Consider the following 22,702-nt stretch of genomic DNA (forward strand, 5'->3'; position numbering starts at 1 on the left):
GTGGCTGGGGCTGGGAGTCCTCTAAGGAGGTAGGTTCCCATTGAAAGTGTTTTGCAGATGAACATGCAGAGTTTGGCCCCATTCACCACCTGAGGCAAGAACAAGAGACAAGTTTAGTTCCAGTCTCTAATGAAAGGTGCTGGCCCTGCCAGAGCTGCCCCTGGCTGCTCCTTGGAGAATTCCCTGGCAGGTTCTACCTTATCTCGAGCCCCCAAATCCCAGCCCAGTCCACAGTCTGCTGACTGTACTCCACAACACAGTGACACTGGGACAACACCAACACCTAAAGGGGCCCAAAGCTCCCCAAGCCAGGGAAGATGAGTATGTTCTCAAGCGGCTCCCAGACCAACAGTTAACAGACACTCAAGAAAAGGGCTGCTGGTACCACCAGCCAATTGGCCCAAGGCCTCATCTTTCCCACACAAGTTGCAGAACCACTTATGACTCTAGGATGGGGGCAGGTGTCCAGTAAGAACCAGAATGGCACACAGAGCAGGTGGATCTCTGAGTTCAAGGACGGCCTGGTCTACAGGGTGAGTTTCAGGAAAGCCAGAGCTGCACAGAGAAACCCTGTCTCAAAAAAGAAGAGGAGGAGGGTTGGAGAGATGGCTCAGCGGTTAAGAGCACTGGCTGTTCTTCCAGAGGTCCTGAGTTCAATTCCCAGCAACCACATGGTAGCTCACAACCATCTGTAATGGGATTCAATGCCCCCTTCTGGTGTGTCTGAAAACAGTGAAAACAGCTACAGTACACCCATATACATAAACCTTAAAAAAAGGGGGGGGGGTTGGGGATTTAGCTCAGCAGTAGAGCACTTGTCTAGCGAGCGCAAGGCCCTGGGTTCGGTCCCCAGCTCCGGAAAAAAAAAAAAAAAAGGAGGAAGAGGAAGAGGAGGAGGAGGAGGAGGAGAAAGGAGGAGAACCAGAACCAGAATGCAGCCAAGGGTACCCTAAGGTCCTGGGCCCCTGCTCAACTGTTTAGTTGGACTTTAAACTAAAAGCTCTCTTTCCAAGTCTCCTGCCCTCATTCTCCTAACACTGGATTCTAGAACCTTCCCCTGCTTCTACCTCCTAGACAGGGAGACCTACCTGGTTTCCCTGGACATGTGGCATCCAAACCTATGAAAGGCCCATCACCCCAAGCCACAACCCCCAGCCCCACAGCCATGTCCTGTGGTGGACTCCTAACACCCTGTTTAGGAAAGCCCTGACCCATCGGAAGCCGGTCTCCTATTCATGAAACAGTGTAGGTGTTTGTGGTACTGCTGGTCTACTTCAAGCACTCCAGACAATCTGTGCTCCCCAAGCCAAACACTGACCACCTCCTTGCCCTCTTCCACCCACGTCAATTCTCAGTGCTGACACAGCCAACTCCCCTTGGCCTCTGTGTCCTGCCTCTCCAAAGGACCCTCTATTCCTGCAGTAAAGTAAATAGGCTCTCTCCGCGCTAACTGACAGCGCAAATGAAATCCTGCGTTCCCCCCCTCAGAGATTTACAGGGGAAGTGAAATCTTATTTGCACCGCTGCCAAGCCGGGGCCGCGATGAAATTATGCCTCGAGAAGAGACCCGGCCGGTTCCTCACGGAAGCTGCTGCATCAGAGATGGGCTTATTAAAAGCCACGGTGGCCACATTTCAACCTGTTTCAGGTGTTAAGTAATTTACTGCCACCCAGAATTCAGTGACAGGTTTTTATCATTTTTATTTCCATGATGCAGGCAGACACCCCAAGAGACCCTTGCTTAGTGTCCCTCCTACCTCAGTCCCCCTGGCACACCAGTGGGAAGTGGGGTGAGAAGATGACCACAGTGGCATCAGATACCCCTACCTTCCCCGGGGTATCACCAAGGTTCGGCATTACTGGAAGGGGAGGGAGCATCTAAGAGCACCTCACACACACATCCAGGTCCATCCATTCCCAGAGAGCCTGCAGGAGGTTTTCTGAAGGCAGCAGAAGCATTAGTTGCATTAGCCCTGTCTGTCTTAAGCCAGCCACATGATCAACTGGTCTTTGTTGAGCAACTGTGTATGTCAGGCTTTGCTCGGACAGAGCACATGGGGCTGCCAAGGGGCCCCCATGTCACATAGAGGTCACTACCCATAAGTATCCAATAAATATCCCTGATGGTTAGTGAAATCCTCTGGGCTGGGGATGTGGCTCAGTTGGTAGAGGGCTTGCCCAGCATCTACAAAGCCCTGGGTTCAATTCCCAGTACTGCATAAACTGAGAGTGGAGATGATCCCACTCGGGAGGTGGAAGGAGAAGAGTCTGGAGTTCAAGGGCCTTCTCAGCCACATACAGAGTTTTAGGCTACCCTAGATAGACTACATGAGATCCTGCCTCAGAAGTAATAATAATTTAAATAAATATTCCTGGGCCGGAGATGCTCCATGGTAAGGCATTTGTCTAAATGTGCAAAGCCCTGGGTTCAATCCCCAGTGAAAGGAAAATGCCATTAAGTGTCAGGCAGTCTTCCTGTGGAGCCTCTGAAGAAGAGAGTAGGGAGGCAGAACCCAACCTCACAGTCGCCTGCTCCCTCCCCATCATCACAGTGGGCCTCTCCAGTTCAGAGCTGAAGGTACAGGACGGCCTCAGCCCCTCATGGCTCCCCCATACTGTTAGGAAATGCAGGGGCCCCTGTCCTCCAAGGAGAACAGGGGTCAAAGGAGCTACGGTCTGGGTGTTTGGGGGAAGCAGCCCATGTCCCCTTCCTCAGCAGGGAAAGGGCGATTTGATGACTTCGGGCTGCGGGGGATCAGGCCTATCACAGCGGCTCTGGAGGTTTGTCCAATGCCTTTTCCAACGCCCCCTTTCTCCACCTGTTTTCATATACTCCAAGAAGACCAAGGGGAATCTTCAAAGTCCAGACTGAGCCAAGAGCAGAGATTCTTTAATTAGCTTTCTCTTGGACTGGGGCCCTGGAGAATGGATTAGTCATGGTGGGGGGCAGGAGGAAGGGATCTGAGTCCTCTTTAAAGCCAAGATTACAAGCCTGGGGTGAAGGACCCCCAGGGGGGCGGTCTCTGGGGACAGGAGGGCTCCCGAGTGGGCCCTCCCCAGACAGCAACTCCCGGAGAGTTGGGAGACGAAGCAGCCAGCAGGCGGATGGAGATGTTCTCTCTTGAGCCCTGCTGTCTTTAGGAAGCTGGTTGTGAGAGACTCCTGACGTAGCCCAGGCTGTGTGCCTGGGCCTCCTAATGAGTGTGTGCCTCTTCCCCATGTGACCATTCAGATTTCTAACTTCATAATTAGAGGGGATTTCCTAAAGGGGCACCCATCTGTGAGAGGCAAGGCAGCAGGCCTGATGGTGCCAGGCGCCAGGCATCTGTCACCATGTGTCACCACATTACACCCCCAAGGCAGCATGACACAGTTGCCTTGCTTACTTTCACTATAAGCAAGTACCTTTCAAGTTGTTGATTTGTTTTGCTTTTAAGATGGAGTCTCACATACCCCTGGCTGGCCTCAAACTCATGAGGTTGACCTTAAGCTTCCCGCATCTTTCCAGGTACTGAGGTCACAGGGGTGCACTGCCATGCCTAATTTATCCTTGCAGTGCTAAGGACCAAACTCAGGACTTAACCTACGCTAGATAAGCACTCTACCAACTGAACTATAGCCTTATTCCTATTCCTGTTCCAAAAGGGGGTGCAGTTCCGTCCTCAGCCCTGGAGAAACCAGGAGTGGAGGTGTCTGTCTGTGATCTCCTCAGCAGGGAGGAGCAGGGGAATCAGAGATGCAGGGTCACCCTCAGCTACATACAGAGTGCTAGGCCAGTCCTATCTAAAAAACACAATTAATGTTTATATTATTATTATTATTATTATTATTATTATTATTATTATTATTCTCAAGTTCCGCAGCTTGCTCAAGGCCTCAGTGACTGATGTTGACTCGGGAGCCAGCTGTGGAAGCAGGTGTCGCCCACTGCCCTGAACTATGTATGGCCCGTGGGAAACCTTCCATCCACCATAACTTAGTTCCTGTGTTATGGTCCAGGCAGAAGTTAGAGCTGGGTACCAGTTAGAGGTAGCTGGGTTTAAGTTGCCCCATGCCCTCCATGTGAGAGAGAAAGCTGGCATCTGCCTCAGTATGAGGCACTGAGAAGGCTGATTGGAGGCCAGGGGCACCGGCACGGGTGAGCTAAGAGAAGAGGATTGAGAGGGGGTCCCAGGCTGTGTGAGCTCCAGGCTGGCAGCTCCCAGGCTGCGACTCTCCCACTGGATCCTTTTTAAGGAGGTGTACCACACACCAGGTGGGTAGGTGGAAGATGATTCAAGCACAACTGATCCAGATCTCCCCAGGACTGCCCATGGGAAGTACGAGCTCCCCGTCAAGAGTAGCTCCACTGTGACCAGGCCACACTAGGCTCTGCAGAGGACTCCGTAGGATGGGCTGGCAAGAAAAGGCACTGCCACCTGCTACCAGCTTTCTATACTAGTGTGATACAGAGAGATAAGCCACTCCAGCAGACTACCCACACACACGACATATGACTGTGTCACACTCTGGGGTATGCCATATGCCAGCTGTATAGATCTTCTTTCCCATGATCCTCCATTGTAGCCCCGGCACCCCCACAGAGCTGCTGGAGAAACAGGTCATAGCTGAATATGCAACTCACAAGAGAACATCTGACTCAGGTTGAGGGAGGTTCTCAGAGGTCCGAGGAGACCTTCAGAGTACGCCAGAAAGGAAGTAGCTACGAGAGTGCGCTCAGCCACGGGAATGGCCCATGTCAGAGCTAGGAGGTGAGAGAGAATGCAGTCATAAAACCATGAGGGTGTGGCATACCTATAGTCCCTGACCTCAGGAAGCAACAAGATCAGACGTTCACGGTCCTCATTGTGAGTTCTAAGCCAACTTGGCTACATGAGACCTTGTCCTTAAAAAAGAAGGAGGGAGGGAGGGAGGGACGAAGGGAAGAAGAGAGGGAGAGAGGGAGGGAGGGAGGGAGGGAGGGAGGGAGGAGGGAGGAGGAGGGAGGAAAGGTGAATTCTCTAGCTGTAGTGGAGAGGAGAAAAACAGAAAGAAGCAGGAAGGCTGGGGATGGCCTATAGCTACAATCCCAGCAACTGGAAGACTTGGGAATTGCTGCACGTTTGAAGCCGACATGAGCTACCCAGTAAATCCAGGCCTAGCGGGCTACAGAGCCAGAGCCTTTCTCAAAAACCAAGAACACCACAGACCAACACGAGGTGGCAAACCTTTAATCCCAGCCCTGGGGAGCAGAAGCAGGAGGATGCTGGTTAGTCGGAGGCCAACCTGGCCCGGTCTAATGAGCTCTAGGCCAGCCAGAACGCACTGTGAGACTTGTCTCACAAACAGAACAGCAAAAGAACCAGACTCATCCAACTCAAGGTCTGCCATCCCATGTCCCTGTGTTAGCAGTGTACCCTGGGAAGGCAAAACCCAGAAGCAGCAGCCATGCCCTTGAGGTAAGTCCTGGCCCAGAAGGACACTGGCCACAGCCCAGGAAGTACATAGGAGCTGGGGTGGGAGCTGGGGTGGGAGCTGGGGTGGGAGCTGGGGTGGGAGCTGGGGTGGGAGCTGGGGTGGGATGCTGGAAGTAGCCAGTGTGGGGTGTAGGGGGTGGGGGTGGGGAAGACAGGGATAAAGCAGCTGTAGCGCTGATACACACAGAAGCAAATCGTTTGTTTTCAGACATAAAGCAAGCATTAGTGAGCACCTACTATGTGCTGGTGTGAGACATGAGGCACGAAAGAAACAGCCACTCCCTGAGACTGTGCCACGCCTGCTTAAGTGGGTGCTCCCACAGCCATCTCCTTGGTGGGTAAAGGATGATGCTCTTTTTTCAATTAGCCTTTTCTTGATTGCAAGCGAAAGTCTGCCTCTCTTCCCTTGTTTACTGGCCATTTGTTTTCCTCCTACCGGGAACCGTCTCTGCCCGTCCTCTACACATTTTTCTTCTGGACTCCAAGTTACCGTTTGCATATTCAGAGAGGCGTGGAGAAGCAGCCTTCTCCTAGGAAGGGGAGAACATGGGGACCTCCCTGGGACAGTCCTGGGTCCCAGGAGTGAACGAAAGGTCCCTGTTGGATCTCGTCTCTGGCCAGCTCCTAACTCTGGCAGGAGCTCTCTGCAGGTGGAGCCCCCGACAGGCCTACGTCTGCATGGCAAACCCCAACGGACTTATTTGTTATGCACTGAAAAGGCTCCCTGCCAGCAGCTGGCTGGGTACCCTGGGTGGCACTCAATGGGAGCAGCAGAAAGGCTGGCCATTAGGGAAAGAGAGGTCTGCATGGCTCCAGGGACCCACTGACAAAAGGGGCCAGGTCCCAAGGACTCAGGCGAATGAACACTAGACCAGACACCTCTCTGTAGTCCGGAGCACACCTTTCCAGCCCCTCTGTCAGCTGCAGCAGTTCCTGAAGAGTGACCCTTGCCAGGGGGACTTACGCATAAGCCCTGCCCCATCCTCAGCCTCCTGACCCTTCAGGCCCTGACGCACCTCTGCTGTTTATTTTCCCTCCAGTGCTTCCTATATTTCAGTGGACAAATAACGCAGACCATAAAACTGATTTCCAAAGCCCGTAAAGGCAATAACATTTAGGGAGACAGGAAAATTAAGCCTCCTCCCTTCTCCGAGTAATGACTGCTGGGAGTCCTCAGAGGACATCCTGCAGCTGCAGGCGCTCAGGCTGGGCTGCAGAAGTCCCTGCCCAGTTGGCAAATGGAGGCTCACACATGCTCCTAGGCCCACAGCAGCCACAGAGCCTCCGAGTTCCTGCTTCCTTCTTCTCTGGCTCTGTCTTCCCCAAGAACCATCAGAAGCTGCCTGGCACCCTGGGTGACCCCCGCACCCTGTCTCCCACTGAGCTCCCCACTGAGGCTGAGGCTGGCCCAGTAGCAGACCTAGCACAATTTCTTTAATTCCTGGGCAAAGAGAGGCACTGGGGTGCACGCTCACAGCTTTCAGTGGCACAGGGTGGTTCCCCAGTGGGCCTGGATTATTGAGTACTTCCAGATCCCATCTCTCCTCCCAGACAGTCACCAAGTGGTACCCAGCACAAACGAATGCCTGCTATGGCCCTCTCCACGCCTCCTCCTCATTACCTCAGTGATAGGTCCACTCAGGGCTCCCAGGGAGGCATGAGGACCCCAGAAAAGTCACTTCATGTCCCTACATTAATGCGTTCCCCTCTGGGATCTTTACTGGGTAGGTCTGGACTCAGAAGTTGCTAGGAGAAGCTGGGGCTGTGAGGGCAGGCAAGATACAGATAAGCAGCCAGAGTGGGGAAGAGGCGCCTGGAGGCAGAGTAACCCCAAAGCCCCCAGCAGCCCCTGCCTAGGAATCACAAAGACACTGGGATTCCAGGACAGAAGTCTTCCCACCAAGCTGATGAGAGGGTATGTGCCTGTCCGCCCAGCACCAGGGAAGCAGAGATGTTGGGATGAGCAGTTCAAAGTCATCCTGGGCTCCCTGAAAACCATGTCTCAATGCAGTGGGTATTTTAAAAACAAGACCTTCAGGTCACCAGAACCTTTTTTTAAAGCCCAATATGTAGAGTACACTTGTGATCCCAGCACCTAGGTCTCAGGGAAACAGAGGGGAGTCTCTAGGACTCAGTGGTCAAACGACCCCATCTGATGGGTGAGCTTCAAGCCAGTGAGAGACACTGTCAAGAACCCAGATGGCTCAGTGAGTAAGGATGCTTGCTGCCAATCCTCACAACCTGAGTTTGAACCCCAGGACTCACACAGTGGAAGGAGAGATATGAGTCGTAAAGGTCATCCTCTGGCCTCCGTATACACTGCAAATCGTGGTGTGACTGTTCACACATGCATATGCATGCATACGCATGCGTGCACCTAAGTAAAGAGACTTTTAAATTTTTAAATAAGGTAGGTGGTTCCCAAGGAACAATGTCTGAGGGTGTCTGTCCTCTGGCCTGCGTAAACACATACACCCATGTATACATACACACACACACACTCCACCCTTCAGGACACATACCATTTTACCAAGGATGGTGGTGTCTCCCAAGCCAGGGAGGCCTAGTCCCACACCAGGAGGGGACATCAAGTTGGCCTAGTCCCACTCCCAGAGTCCCTTGTCACTCATCCCCCACTTTTGAAATTTAACCACATCACTGTATAGTTAGTGTGAATGAAGAGTTGGAGAGAAGGGACGAGAGGATCTGCACCCCCCCCACACATACACACCTCTCATACTAGGCCTTCCAGGAGGTCAGGCTGGGGGAGTTGGGAGCAGCCCTTGAGAGCAACATGGAAGCTGGCAGGACCTCATGCTGCCAGAGGGGCTCCAGTGCACATTTGCATGGAGCCCTTGGTGGCCTGCTGGAATTTATGCAGCCGCCCGTGCGGTTCCTAAGGTGAGACGAATCTCCAGGCCGCTTTTCTCAGCAGGAACAAGTCTCTCCTTCAAATCGATGGTGACACATTTTTAAACTCCGATGTTAAGGAGGGGAAGGTTTTGAAGGCCCCCCTGGGGGGGACCCTTATTAGTCACAAGCTCATGTGAGAGAAATCACAGTGGCAGACTCAGTGGACCTAGGCAAGACAAGAGGCCCAGAGGCCAGGTCACCAGGGGCGGAGAGGCAGGAATCACAGCAGCAAACAGGAAGCAGAGGGCTTCCTGGATCAGGAGGGAAGGTGAACCGTGAGATGGGGCTCTGGTACCCTGAGTAAGCCATCTGTGGGGGAAAGAACAGCTGAGCGATGGCGGCTCTGTCGGTACAGCACTTACTTCATTTGTGAGTCCTCAATTCAATCCCCGCAGAAACTGAGCATGGCAGCTCACCCCGTAATCCCAGGCCTGAGAGGACCAGGAGTTCAAGGTCGTCTTCCACTCCATTGTGAAGGTGAACCCCAATGAAAAACAAAACCTAGGCTCTCATTTCAAAAGAAGAGGACAGGCCACGCACACAGCTTTCCTTACTCTCAGCAGTCAGGGAGCAGAAGGAGATGGGTCTCTAAGTTCCAGGACAGCCAGCACTACACGAAATACCCTGTCTCCAAAAGCAGGGGGATGGGTGTTTCCTGGTAGCACATGCCTTCTATCCCTACACTTGGGAGGCAGAGGCAGCAGGCTCTCTGAGTTCGAGGCCAGCCTGACCTGCGGGAGCGAGTGTACACAGGATGCATTGGTTATTTTCCTATCGCTGTGATAAAGCATCCTGATCCCCTTATATAAGGAAGGGTTTGCTTGGCCGTAGGGCTCCGGAAGAGTTCATTATAGCAGGTAATTGTGTCCGCAGGTGGCAGGCGTGGGGACAGGAACCCGCGTCTCCAACCACAAGCAGGAGGCAGAGAGCACAGACCGGGACTGTCACAAGGCTTTGGAACCTTAAGACTATCTCCAGTGACACACTTCCTCCAAGGCCACAGCTCCCAAGCCTCACCAAATAGCACCACAAGTGAGGGCCAAGTATTCAAATGCCAGAGCCCATGGGGGATGTTCTCATTCAGACCACTACACGGGGTTACATAGTAAGGCCTGTCTCAAAATAAAAACAATTCAGAAACAAAACAAAAGACCAGCTGAGTTCTGCAAACACTGTAAGGAGAAAAAGTGGTTGGCATAAAAGACGCTTCTGAGGGGCCATCTGTGCTGGAGCCATGGTGAGATGTCAGCAATCAAGCAGACTGCAAGGAGTCCCCGAACCCTAGTGGGACCCGAGACCACGGGCGGCATGAGTGGAAGGTGCCAGGTGTGAAAGGCGGCCTCAAGGAACCAGGCAAGAACCAGAAAGGACCTGTGCCAAGAGCAAGGGTCATACTCTAGGAGATGTTAGGACACAGCCCTCTCTTGAGGCTTAGTTTCCTTCCTTCCTCCCTCCCTCCCTCCCTCCCCTCCTTTCTCAGCTTTGGGGATGGAACCCAGGGTATCACTATGGTAAGCAAGCTCTCTGCCACTGAGCTACACTCCCAACCCTCAACCCTGCCTTCCTCAGCTGTGTGTGTGCGTGCGTGTTATATGCATGTATGTGTACATGTGTGCACCTGCATGTATGCGTGTGTGCGTGTGTGTGTTCTCATGCGCACAGGTGCCAGCCAGAGGTGGATATCAGCTGTCTCCCAGCTTATTTTTGAGTCAGTCTCTCACTAGACCCAGAGCTCACCCAGTTCGCTAGACTAGCTAGCCAACAACCCCAGGGATGTCTCCAGCTCCATCTCACAGAGCTGAGATTACAGGTATATGCCACACCCCTAGCTTTTTAACATGGGTACAGGGTCCCCTGCCTCTGTAGCAAGCAATGTTACTCATTGAGCTGTCGCCCCATTGGCCGTTGATTCTTCTGTCACTGTTATACTGTTTCTAGGACGATTGGGTGGGGGTTGCCTTCAGGGGGTGAGGATCTCACTATGTTGCCCTGGCTGTCCTAGAACTCACTAAGTAGACAAGGCTGGCTTTAAACTGCAAAAATCTACCTGCTTCTGCCTCTCGAGGGTTAAGATCACACACACTGTGGCTCTGTCCCACACAATACTGGGACAGCAAGCTGTATGCAAGGCTCACTACAGGGCCAGCTCTGGTCCTGGATTTATTGCACTTGTTTTTTAGTAGGTTCAGGGCTAGAGAGATAGTTTAGAGCTCTTGTGAGCTAGGCAGTGAGTGGTGGCCCTTAATCCCAGTACGGGAGGCAGGGGCAGTTGCGTCTCTGAGTTCTGAATACAAGGCCTGTCTGGTCACAGAGCAGGTTCCAGGGTCGCTCTTCTAGCAACGGGTTCTGTTCCCAGCACCCATTTTTATACCGCTTGAAACCCAACTCCAAGAGATCTGACACTTTTCCTCTCTGGCCTCTCCAGACACTTACACACAAGTGACCTACAAACACAGATACGCACACCTACCTACACATACACTAAAAGTAAAAATAAATCTTTAAAAAGTCACCTCGTGCTTCCATATCCACTTCCTTGATGGTGGCTGTCACCATCCATCAAGCTCTTCCCTGCCAGGCACCTGCGTGGTTCACCTTGACCCTTGAGGTCTCTCTGTTAGGGGACATCTCTCTGGGGTCTACGGGTGAAGAAGCAGGGCGTGAGGGGTACTGTACCACGATGGAGCACACGAAGCTCCTCAGAGGCAACAGCAGAAACTGAACAAAGCTCTGGTAGGCATAACCATGCCACACCACGCCCTGGCCCAGATCCATGGGCCCAGCACCCTGCTGTCTGGAGGAGGGGAGCATTCCAGAAGAGAGTAAGGCTGAACAGACAGAGGTCAAGGCCAGAAGGGCACTGACAGGTGGCCAATTGACCATATAATCCCCTCCTTGGCTCTTCCTGGTCCCCTTCTGGCTGAATCCACCTGCTCCCTACCAGCCTTGTGGGGAACGCTCCCTGCTGCCTGACAGCATTGGGATTTAGCTTCTCTGACAGGGAGAGCAGAGCTCCCCACCGCCGCAAATGTCAATTCTAGGCCATTTGCTTCGTGGATTTTAATGTCCCTGTTTCTCTTCAACATCCACAGCGAGGGAGCCCTCACTTCTCGAAAGGGATGTAGTGTTTGATGGTGTTTAAACCGTGTGTGAGATACAGCCAGCCGGCAATAATCAAACAGTCTCGTCCCTGCTGGCAGGGGACAGCTGACAGCCAGCACTCTCTCCCACGAGCCACCCCGACGCTCCCATTTTGATGGCAATTACAATGTCTAAAAGGGGAGGAGGCGAGATGGGGGAGTTTGTGGAGATGCTATTCATGGACCACTTGTTGCCCCTGGGAGGGGGCAATTGTTATGGGATGTTATGGGGGGAGGCTTCAACTTAACCCCATCCACCCTCCCGGAATGGCTCTATACCATCCTCCCCTGCTGTCCTCTCCTGACACCTCCACACAGATATAAATAGCATGCTCCAAGATGGGTTTGGTGCTCGCCTGGAATCCCAGCACCCAGAAGAGCTGAGACAGGAAGATCATAAGTTCGAGGCACTACAAAGTGAGTTCAAGGCCCGCCTAGGCAGCTTATTGATAGTCTCTATCTCAAACTAAAACTAAGACAAAGTCAGGTAGGGGGTATCGTTCAGTGTAGAGCAAGGCCCTGAGTTCAATCACCTGGACCCAAACTAGCATATCCCCTAACCTTCCCACTGCAGACAAGGAGACTAGCATCCTTACAAGGCTGCCACCTCCACCCAAGGTCCCCGGCTCTGGGGACTCATTAGATCCTGCACTGCTGCATCTTTACTGTGACCTACTGTACAAACAGCCTGAGCACCCCCAGGACAGCCTCACAGACCAGATACACAGTTCTCAGACTTGCACTTGCCACTGGGGAGCTCCCAGTGCGTCCTGTGGAAAATGAACCCTTCAATACACCACTAGTTATTATGGGTGGACCCTCCAGGCCCTGCCACCCTGGCTGGAGTCTCTTCTCTTCTCTGAGCTTCCTTCAGAAACCCTGTGGGAAAGCATGCCCACAGGTAGAAAAGCCTGCAGGAGATGATGGAAGAACCAGACCCCTCTGTGGCAGTCAGTGTTCCCTCTCCCACCCCAGGGTCCCTATACCCAGCTCAGGCCTAAATTCAGCATCCCCAGAAACTGCACCCTTTGATAGAAGTTAACTGCAGGCTACAGGAGGGGACCATACAGTGGCCAATTAGAGTGTCAGCAGGACAGGGGATTTGCAAAAATCAACAAAGGCACTTCGGAGGTGAGCCTCTGAGGTAGGCATCCCTGAGGACTGCAGAGGGGGCCTTAGGTGGCTTCTCTGCCAGCTCTGACCTTGGATGTAAGTCCTGATAGGACCCACTTCAGTCATGTGGCTTCCTTGGGGGCATGTCCTCTGTCCTGCTCAGGAAGGCCAAATCCAGACCTGGAGTGGATGGGAGCTGACCCTGGAGGTCTGGAGAGAAGATTCATTCAATATAGTCCCGAACATTACTGTCTTCACTGACTGGGTGTTGGGAGGAAGGACAGAGAATGGTACCCCCTAAAGGAGGGGCACCCATGTCTCCCTCACGACAGATACTGAGGCCAGAGCCTTGGTCCTCTAGGGATACAGGGGTCCGTCGCTTCAGGCAGCCTGTGCCCAGTCCCTGCTGGATCATTCCAGGAGAGTGAGCCAAGAGCTGCAGCTCCAGCCCTTTTCATGCTCCGCCAACTTAATAGTCGCCATTAATTTCAAAACACACACATTCCCATAAGCTCAGTGCTTGGGACAGCATCAGGGACACGGGCAGCTGCACAGGTGTGGGAGCCGAGGCCAGGTGGCCTCAAGGTCAGGAAGCCCAGGACAGAATGTACCCCAGCCACCGCTCCATACAGGCAAGTTACAGCCCTCTGACGGGGGTTTTCTGACAGTTTGGTGATAGCAACCTAGAGATGGGAGGCTGGGGGCCTGGCTTTGAGACACACCACTCTGCCACTTTCCTGCTGTGTGACCCTGAGCAGGTCACTATCCCTTTCTGAGCTCTAGTTATTCATCATCTTCCACTACAGAGTTTACACGTACTGTGCATGTGGGCACATTGAGTCCTGTGCTTCTTTCCTCACTTCGAGAGGCCCCCACACTGCCAGGAAACCCAGGAGAATTCCCAGGAATGTTAACCACTGTCCATATCTATGAAACCAAGAGATTCCGCTGAGGCCCAGAGAGGCGGGGTGGGGCTTCTGCTGGATCAGAGAGAGGGATCCCAGAGCTGGCTCTCAACAGCACTGGGTCACTTTTATTCACCAAAAGTCAACTAGAGCTCAGGACACTGGGAGCTCCTCCCCTCACTCCCCGTGAAGACAGCAGACTGGTGGGTTCTGACCCACAGTGGGATGTCAGCAGATGATCTGGAGGCAGAAGGGACTTACAGGATTCCTCTGCGTGTTACCCACCAGTCAGGCTCACCTCAGTGGACTAAGCCCTGGAGGGGGCGTCAATAATTCAGAAGGGATCCATCATTTATGAATTTATATAACATGGCTCGACCTTGTGGAAAGGAGCCACACTCTTCTGGAGGCACCAGGCCTCTTGGTGCTTCTTTACACAGGGAGGGTGGCTGCTGGACCTCAAGCCTGCTGACTCCCACGCCGGGGTATACCCAGCGAGAGTTGGTATAAAAAAAAAAAAATTCAAGCTGGCTGCATCCCTTTAAATCCCAGTGTCAAAGACAAGGGGTTTGGGTTCGTTTGTTTGTCTGTCTGTTTTTGAGACCGGGATTCACTATGTAGCCCAGGCTGGCCTCGAACTCATGGAGATCAGCCTGTTTCCACCTCCACCTCCAGAGCGATAGGATTAAAGGCGGGCGTGTGCCATCACTCCTGGTTCTGTGATCTCATGAGAGCCCTAGTCTCTTACTCTGTAAAGTGGGGGCCCTCCCTGCTCAGGAAGTCTTAGCATCCAGTCAAGGCAACCCTGGGTGGGCAGTCCTTGAAGGCTGGGGGCTGGGACTCAGAGCCCAAGACAACTGGACAGCAGGAAGCTCGCCCCCCACAGGCCTCATGGGGCCAGTGGCCTCAGGAGCAAGCTCACTGTCCACTCACACTGCTTCCTAGCAGCCAGCCATGACACTGAATAGAACCTGTCACCAACCGAGTGCTGGGGTGGGGTGACTTAAGCTGAGTGCCAAACAGGTGCTGAGACTTGTAAATGGGATGGAGCCCTGGAGGGGTGGGGGAGAGGGTTGGCCTGGAGAAGAGGGCTTGAGCTGCAGTGGAGACTAAGTGGAAATTTGACAAGGGTTGGGGAAGGAGGAGAATGGGGAAAGGGGGAAGGGGGGAAAGGGGAGAGAAGAGACGAGAGATGAGAAGAGGAGGAGACAGGGAAGGACAGAAGATGAAAAAGAAGGGGAAGGAGCTGGAGGATAGGGAGGAAGATAAAGGAAGAGAGAGGGTGAACTGCCCAGGGCCAAGCCCCACAGTTCTAAGCTAAGCAGCCTATGCAGAGGCAACCATAGTGGCCTCTCTGGCTGGGCTCTGCTCTGGCCAGCGCTGCTGCCCCTGCCCCTGCCTATACTGATGGGGAGCTTTTTTTTTTTTTTTTTTTTTTTTTTTGCTGTCGGCGGCCGGCAAGCCTCAGCAAACACATTTAAATCTGAAGTGACAGATAAAGCGATTTACGGCGACAGTTTAGCGTCAGATCACTTCCCACTAGGCAGTCGCTGTCCCTGCGGCCCCCTGCTTGCTAGTCCATCAAGGCGGTCTCTAAATCACCCGCTCCAGTCCAGCCCAGGCAGGGCTGGGGGACAGCCCGAGCAGGGCGGGGCCCTCTGTGGCTGCTCACTGGTGGCCAGATGCTCAGAGTCAGGCCTGCTCTTCTACACACTCGGTACCCTTCAGGGCGGCACGGAGGGATGAAACAAGGGCTTGGGGACCGTGGGGTGGGGGTGGGGAGATAAGAGGCGGGTGGCTCTCGGAAATCAAAGCCCCAGGACTTAAGCTGAGTGCCACTCAAGCCTTATTTTAAATAAATAAGCAGCTTAAAAGTCTCCCTGTGAGGCCAGCTTGTCGCCGTGAGACACGGCTTCCCACCCATTCTTTAAGGCCAGGCCCCAGAACCCAGGCCCCTCAAAGGCCTCCGTGACCCGCTCACCTCCCGCCACCTCCTCGCAGAATTAATTGGTCCCTGCGGCTTCGCGCACACTTTATTCAGCCCTCCCTCCCGGGCGCCGTGTCACATTATATCCTACTTAGCTGCTCTTGCTCCTGACTTCCCCGGGACTAATTTACTGGGGCCCTCTGTGTGTCAGGCCTAAGCATGTGTCATCCTCCCTCTCACGCAGGCTGGGGCCTGAGCATGGTAGTGGCTCTCAGATGAGGACCTGAGGGATGGGCGGCGCTGGCAGGAGCCCCCAGATCCCACTCCAGAGGCCTCCGTGCTCCGACACACAGGCCGAGCCTGAGACTGCTCTCGAGAGAAAAACGCCTGTGTCTCTGCACAAAATGTGACATTCACGTATGCTCTGCCCCAAGACGGCTCGAAGGCCAAAGCTGGGCCACTGGACCCCTGGGCCGGCCAAGAATGAGTGTCTTTGTGTTCAGACTTCCTGACCGGGACTCGCCATCTCAGGCACAGGGGCCCGCCCACAGACACCAGAGGTGGTGTTAAGGACACATCCACGGCCCGAGGCAGAGAGAAGAGCAAGCACTGTAAAGGCCACAACACCTCCCACCCCAAGTGGAGAAACCCAGACGCAGTCCCAGGGGTCAAAGGAAGAGCTAGAGACACAGGCAGTTCCCATGCCTGGAGAGGGGACGGCCACAGGGGGCTCCCTAGGTCATCTTGCCAGCGTGGCGGTCGATTTAATTAAGATGGATGTGGCATACCCCTGTGAGCAGGAGCCATAGCCAGCACAGATGGCAAGAGCTTGGGGCTCTCTTGGGCACGGCCCTGATGGCCTTGGCCATCCGCCCATGAGGCAGCCGTGGGGAAAGTCTAGTAAGTTTGGCTTGCCCCTGTGACCTTAAGCCAGCCCTGTCACTCACTAGCCCAGCATTCCTCCCTCTCCCTGCCACATAGCATACATCCATCACACACACACACACACACACACACACACACACACACACACACACACACACGGCAAGTCTCCCCATTTCCTCACAGGCCCCCTCTGCCTCCCCCTACATCCCTCTCCTCCACATTCTTGAAGCTGGAGTGAGGCCCAGGGGGACATTCCTCCCCATCTGGAAACAGACAAAATGAGAATGAAATGCGGATGGACAGACAGACAGACAGTCACACGCACGCACACACACACACACACACACACACACAGGAAGCCCTGGTGGAACTTCGAGACCCAGCCACTCCCAGTCCACACTGTGCTCCACAGGCTATCATATGCCCACAGGCCAATGCTACCCCTGGCTTCAAAAATAAAAATTTAAAAATTCCCACCCCGAGATAATTGCTCTCTCCTCTTGCCTATTGTGGTGGCTCTGCGGTCGGCAATGAGAAGCAATTATTCACGGCTAATGATTATAATCAAGTCAAATAGAATTTAATGGACACGCATTCTCTTCCTGCTTGAAACTTTACATATGAATTAAGCACATATGGGTTTCACAAGGCTCGGACGCAGATTTATGCAGCCCTGAAAAGCCCCACATTGCCTGCGACTTTTATTTCACTAATAAAGGCTGATTTATGGGCTCCTCAGAAACGCGATCTCTGCTGCCCCCTGGTGGGGGACACTGACAGGCTGAAGCCAGGGCCCAAAAGATCCCAGGGGCTTGGGGAGAGAACCCAGGCCACTGAGGACTTCTCTGACCAGTGCCAATACCTGCACCAAACACTGGAGATGCAGACTCTGCATGGGAAACCCATGCCCAACATCTGCTGCAGTCACTGCTTGCCATTCTGGATCCTGACTGACCCTGATCTTTCAAGAAAACATCTCAAGAGAACACACTAAGAGGCATTGGGTCTACTACAGCAAGCAAGAAAAGGGATGGCTGGTCATCTCCGGGAGGCAGCAAGTCCTTGGCCTTGTTGAGCTGGCACTCAGCGTGATGCTAATGGTGTCACCAGTGCAGGTGTTGAACCCTTGGCTCCTGTGCAGGTGGTAAATGAGTGTCATTCCCACCTTGTGTCCCCGACAACCCGACAGATCACTTTCCATCATCCCCATTGTGCAGACAGAAAGAAGCCTGGCAGGTGCACCTCCCAGGATGCAACGTCCTGGGGGCATCATGGCGGGCAGGGCCCTAGCCCAGGGCAGGCAGCTCAGCTAGCGCTGGAGTGCTCCTCAGGAAAGAGCCGGCAGGCAGATCCATGTACCATACAGCAGCCTCCAGAGTCCTCGCCTGCTCCTGTAGCACACACTCTGGTCCCTGAACCCACACTTGTAAACCAGCCAGGCTGCCCAGGAACTCACAAAACAAGGTACCTTCTTTTCCACTGTCCATTTTACAGCTGGACAGGAAAAGAACCACTGGGTGCCTCCCACACCTTCATCAGTGACCAGCAGGGTCAGGTGCCAGGGCAGAGCCAAGAGACTTCCTGAGGACCTCTGGGGTGGGTAACAACATTCTCCCCGAGAGACTGGTGCAGCGTATGCAAACCAGGTAAGGCTGTCTTCAGTCGGATAGATTTGTCGAACTCCCTACCACCTACCAACCCTGTCAGGTTCTCCAGGGAGACACACAGAGGCAACAGCAGAAACGCAAAGGTAACCCAGGCTCTCTCTGGCACTGAATGCCAGCCGTCACCTGTGTGCCTGAGACAGGTGGGGGGTGAGGGTGGGGTTCCAGTGCTGGTCCTCTACAAGCATCAGCCTAGAACTCTGCCAGAAATGCCACCCAGATCACTAAGGGAAAGGACCAGGGAGCAGCCACCTGTGTTGGGTGCCTGGTTACCTAAGGAGGCCAAGGAAGTGTGGGCAGCATCAGCAGCTCCCTGTTCTATTGTCCTGGAGGAACCTACTCCCTTGTCAAGACCCAGGTATGGTAGAGCAAGCCAGGTGACAGGAGGTCTAGAAGCACCTGGGGTGCCCTGTGCTGCACAGGGGAGGGGGCTGAGGTGCTCTGGGCTGCACAGGGGAGGGGCTGGTATGAGGCAGTTTTTCCTGTGAGTTGGAGCACTGTGCTAGGAGCTCTGCCCTGATATTCACAGAATCATAGGAAAAGATACCTCTACTGCCTGCTATAGTTCCTGTGGGTTGTATGAGGGAGGGAGGGAAGCCACCTGACCTTGTTCCAGGAAGTTCCTACACACGTGCTAGATTTACTAACCCTAGAAACCAGTTCTTGATGACTCCAGAGCCCCTCCCAGAGCCTCTAGACCTCCACCAGACAAACACCACCTCCTTCCCTCCCCCACAGAAGCAGCTGCCTCTACTCTGCTCATCACAATAAACCGCCAAGCCAGCAAGAAGAGATCACGTGCAGAAGCTGAGCAGCTCCCAGCCCAGGCACTGGAGAGCTGCCAGAGGGTTGAGGGCTCCTCTCTGGGCTCTCCCTTCCCTCTGTGAGCTCCCTCACCTGGCCAGGTGTGGAGTGAGTGAGGCAGGACTGGTGGAGGTGGGGAGGCAGTCAAGTCACAGTCCCCACCCCTGCCCTAGGATGAAGAGAGTTGACTCTGGTCTCTTGGAGGCAGGGAAGTGTGGCACCATTCCAGCCTGCTCTCCCCCATCCCCACTGCTAATGGGCCTCAGAGCTGCAAGACAGCTTGGCAGAGGGAGGTGCCCCCAGAAGGCAGGTCAGGGCTTCAAGAGAAGACGAGCCCAAGTGGCAGCCACGCTGGTCTCCGGTGGCGCCAGCAGGCCATCCACACCAGCAACTAGGAGCCTCTCTGGAGCCAGGTGGCGCCCACCCATTTATGGCATACCAACCAGGCCTAAGGTGACGAAGTGCCCCCCCCAGGCCTCTAACTCAGGCCAGTCACTCACCAGCGTTGACAATGGCATCCACCTCCAGCTTGGTGATGTCCCCACGGAACAGGGAGATTTTCTCATTCAGCTGCTTGTCCTTCTTATACTTGGGGTTCTCCACCTTCCCAGCCAGCCCTGGAACAGGTAGGGTCAGGGAGTCACACAGAAGACCTTCACGGAAGAGTCACTGAAGAGCCAGAGTCCTAGTGACCATCCTAGTGATGCTAATGATGACATCCTACTGTGGATGACACCTACTGTGTGTACATAAGGCCTTTACAACAATGCTCCAGAAGGCTTCAGTGATATCACATACACCCCACCTTGTTCCTAATTTTTTGAGACAGTCTGGCCTCAAACTTACTACACAGCCAAGACTGATCTTCAGCTCTTCATCTGGGATTGTCAGAATGCTCACTGTGCCTGCTCTCACACACTCCATTTTATAGGTATCACAACAGAGTCTGGGATGGGAGAAGGGACGGGTTATCGGGTCTGCACTCTCGGGCTCAGAAGTTCCCCAGCATGCCCCTGTAAGCAAGGGCATCACAGCATCAAACCCTAATTCCCAGTAAATGAGTTAGCCAAGGTGGATGGCTTATGTGGCCTGGAGCTGGCTTCCTAATGCTGTCATGGGATTGCAAACCAAACTGGCCTCAGGCAGTGCTAGTAATTAAATGAGGTGACACTTGCAGAGAGCCTGGATGTAAGGAGCACTCAATTGGTGCTCCTGGATGCTGGAAGATCCTCCCAAGCCGTTCTGCAGTTAGGGGGGTAGGAAGGGGAGGCGGTGGGGGCGTCCATGCCCAGGGAATGGCATGTACCTTTTGCTGTCTCCTTCCATGTGGGGATCTTCTTCAGCTTAACGAAATCCTTGCAGAAGTAATATTCCTCCCTCTGCTTGTCACTCAGGCTCTTCAGAAAGGCTGCAGGGGCAGGACAGAGAGTGGTCAGGCTAGGTCTCTTCCTCCTGAGGACTTCTGCTGAGTCCAAGGGTATAATTTGATCTAGCAGCCATGCTTCCTGCGGCCCTCAGGGACGGAACCACGGCCAACACCACAACATTTTGTCCTGCTGTCTTTGTTCAAGAAGGGAAACTGAGGCCCAGGGAGACTGAGGGACTGATTCACTCAGCCATCAAGAACCCAGTTTAGAATTCAACCTGGCCACTTCCTGATACCTTAAACATCTCTCTAGATCCCTCATTTATTTGTAGGGGGATAATATGTCCCTTGGAGAACGATTGCAAACTCGAACACACTAAGCCAGGCAGGTTGATGATGCTCTGTCCCTTGTCAGCCACAGTGTCACTAGCTGAAAGATAGACTCTGGCAGATCTAGTGCCTAGTGTTAGCATCCTGCCTGCACTGGCTATGGTTCCTATGCAGCCTATAGGCAAATGCTCCTATTTTCATAGATGAGGCAGCAGGGACTTCGGAGGCAGCCGGAGGTCACTTAGATAGTGAGAGAGGACCCAGGCCCCCACATGCTCACAGACTCTATGTGTACCAAGTTGGTCCCTCTGCCCTGTCAGACCTACCCTTGAACCAGGATAGAGCTTCTGGAGAACAGCTTAGTCCAGGCTCGTGGCTCACAGGCTCCCCCTGCTGGCACAAGGCCATCTATACACTTAGGCTCAGCCCAACCAAGGTCCCCCAAACAGAGACTAGCAGAATGGCCCTCACCATCACCAGAGAGGGGACAACACACAGCAAAGTCACATGAATGAACACAAATGGCACCAGAACACAGGTAAGAGTTGAGTCTGGGGATGTAGACCAGCTGGTAGAATGCTAACACAAAGTCCTGGGTTCCAAATCTGACCCAAGCTGACCCTTGTAATACACACCCCATTTCCAAACCTATCCTCCTAACTGTACCTGCACCCACTGACCTGCAGTTTACCCGTCCATTCCTTAAACATCTTGATGACTCCCTGCCTCCGGTCTTTGCATCTGTTCCGCCTGGAATGACAGTTTTCTCTCAAGTCCTCTTCTCGTTACCCTCTCCATTTCCTTCTCTGCTGCCCACCAAGAATCTCGAGAGTCTGCCTTGACTTACGTAGGTACATGCCTTCCTGGACCTTGGCTAGTCCTGTAAAAGCACTGGGGCAAGAGCCAGCATCTGGGGGTGATGGGCGGGAAGCTGAAACAGCCTGGGCAGAAAGGGAAGGGGGAACAGAGGGGAGAGAAAAGCCGCATGGTGCTTTCATTTCCCGTTGGCTCCCACGATACTCAAGGGCAAGGCTGAGGCTCAGTTTCCTTCTCTAGGTCAGAGACAAGGTCTACCAAGATGCTGAAGGTCCGTGATCAAGACCCTGTGTGTGGGCCAAGAACACTGGCGCAATGGTAATGTGCTTAGCTAGCATGCATGAGTCACGAGTTACAGCTTTAGAAAAAGAAAGCAGGACTGCAGTGTGGTCCCTTTGTAGTGTCACAGGCTCCCCCTGAAAGCCTTTCTCAGGTGGAGAGCAGGGTAGCCTTAGCCGTTATTTAGCCCCACAAACTAGTTATCATGTGCTATCATGCCCAAAGACACCCTGAACCTTGGCACCATCAAGCGTGGATGTTTCCAGCTGGCTAGAGCTGGGGCTGGCACCGGGACGCCATGGTGACACCGACCAAGTGCTTGCCAGCCGCTGTAGACCAGCTACAGGAGCTGCTGATGTGATGGGGCTGGAACCAACCTGGCACCACATGAGTCCCACTGCCCAAGGACACCTGGACCCCCTAGGAGACACATCTGATGATGCCACCCCCTTTGCAGAGAGACAGAATGATCCAGCCCTCACCACACTGGGTGAAAGAAACCTGGGGTGGACCTGCCCTTCTCCTTGACCTCGATGGCCACAGTTCACAAGGCCCACTTGCTCCAATGGAGTCCAAACACAGCACTGTTTCCCAGACACTGCACCCTGTCTCTGCCTCCAACCAGTACACCGATCTCAGAGACATCTGCCAGCCTATCCCTGTCAGCGCCCATCCCTAAATACACAACTTCAAAAAAGCCAACATCAGCCAGGTATGGTGGCTGTTATCCCAGCATTTGTCAGGTAGAGGCAGAAGGATCAGGAATCCAAGGCCAGCCCCGGCTACATTAGACACAAACGAAAAGGCCAGCACACCAGTGCTGTGTCCCCATCTCCAAACAGGGTCCTGGCCATGGCAGGTTCCTGAGGTGCCACCTGAGACGCTTCTCTGCCCAAGGCCCAAGAACTCATTCTTCAGCTCAGCCCCATGTTTCAGGGTCACCTCCCAGGCCCGCTCTGCCACACACAGGAGTCACTGCCCGCCTCCTTCCATCAAGTCAGATGCACACTTAAAAAGCACAAGTAGGTTTTATTTATTTTTTTTTATAAAAGATGTAAAACATGCATTTTCATTTTCTTTCATTTTTGAAGAGGCGAAGAGTAT

General features: G+C 53.6%; 1 protein-coding gene across 4 annotated transcripts in view; it reads right to left on the bottom strand.

Annotated features, from left to right (window-relative positions):
- The window catches only part of Macrod1 (mono-ADP ribosylhydrolase 1), a 144,231-nt gene that overhangs the window by 115,871 nt on the left and 5,658 nt on the right, over positions 1–22,702 (bottom strand). For all 4 annotated transcript variants that reach the window (XM_032896464.1, XM_032896465.1, XM_032896466.1 and 1 more), the window contains exons 2-3: positions 20,114–20,215; positions 19,308–19,424 (exon numbers count right to left, since the gene is read on the bottom strand). In XM_032896464.1, the coding sequence (XP_032752355.1) occupies positions 19,308–19,424; positions 20,114–20,215 (219 nt within the window). The remainder of the gene's footprint in view (positions 1–19,307; positions 19,425–20,113; positions 20,216–22,702) is intronic.

This window comes from Rattus rattus, chromosome 2 (genome assembly GCF_011064425.1).
Source record: "Rattus rattus isolate New Zealand chromosome 2, Rrattus_CSIRO_v1, whole genome shotgun sequence".
Taxonomy (NCBI): Eukaryota; Metazoa; Chordata; class Mammalia; order Rodentia; family Muridae; genus Rattus; species Rattus rattus.